At 60.0% G+C, this 467-nt stretch overlaps 1 protein-coding gene across 1 annotated transcript; it reads left to right on the top strand.

The window, feature by feature from the left end:
• Positions 1-19: 19 nt before the first annotated feature.
• Positions 20-211, top strand: SDRG_16500 (hypothetical protein; the record flags this gene model as incomplete). Its single annotated transcript, XM_008622714.1, has 2 exons — positions 20-61; positions 104-211. 2 exons carry the CDS (start codon positions 20-22, stop codon positions 209-211), a joined length of 150 nt encoding a protein of 49 aa, XP_008620936.1.
• Between the last annotated feature and the right edge of the window lie 256 nt (positions 212-467).

Genomic DNA, 467 nt, shown 5'->3' with positions numbered 1-467 from the left:
TCTCTCGCTGCTCCAGCTGATGCTTCAAAAGCCCAACCTCGACGTCGACACGACCGACACGGTACTCGTACCGTCTTTGTACAGTTTCTCACACGACCAACAGCGTGGTCGCACGGCGCTCACGGTCGCCATGACCAGTGGCAATGTGGACGCGGCTCTGGCGCTGCTCCAAGCAGGCGCGTCGGTCGACCGCGCCGACAAGGTTGACTGATGGATCCTTGCTCGACTTGACAATGCTGAATAGACTCTAGTGGCGTCGATGCCAGTCTTTGGCACCGCGCTGCTCCGAGCCGCGTCCACCGACAAGGACAACTTCGTGGCGCAGCTATTGCGTCTGGGCGTGAGCCCCACGACAGCAAACGAGGTTGGAACGCCACTCGATTGTAATCTTAATTTGCTTGCGCTAGGACGGCGAGACTGCACTACACGTCGCTGCGGCTCACGGCCGTGAAGACGCGGTCCAGTAC

The sequence above is a fragment of the Saprolegnia diclina genome, assembly GCF_000281045.1.
Source record: "Saprolegnia diclina VS20 unplaced genomic scaffold supercont1.132, whole genome shotgun sequence".
NCBI classification, from domain to species: domain Eukaryota; phylum Oomycota; class Saprolegniomycetes; order Saprolegniales; family Saprolegniaceae; genus Saprolegnia; species Saprolegnia diclina.
This window is presented reverse-complemented; position numbering and strand designations above follow the sequence as displayed.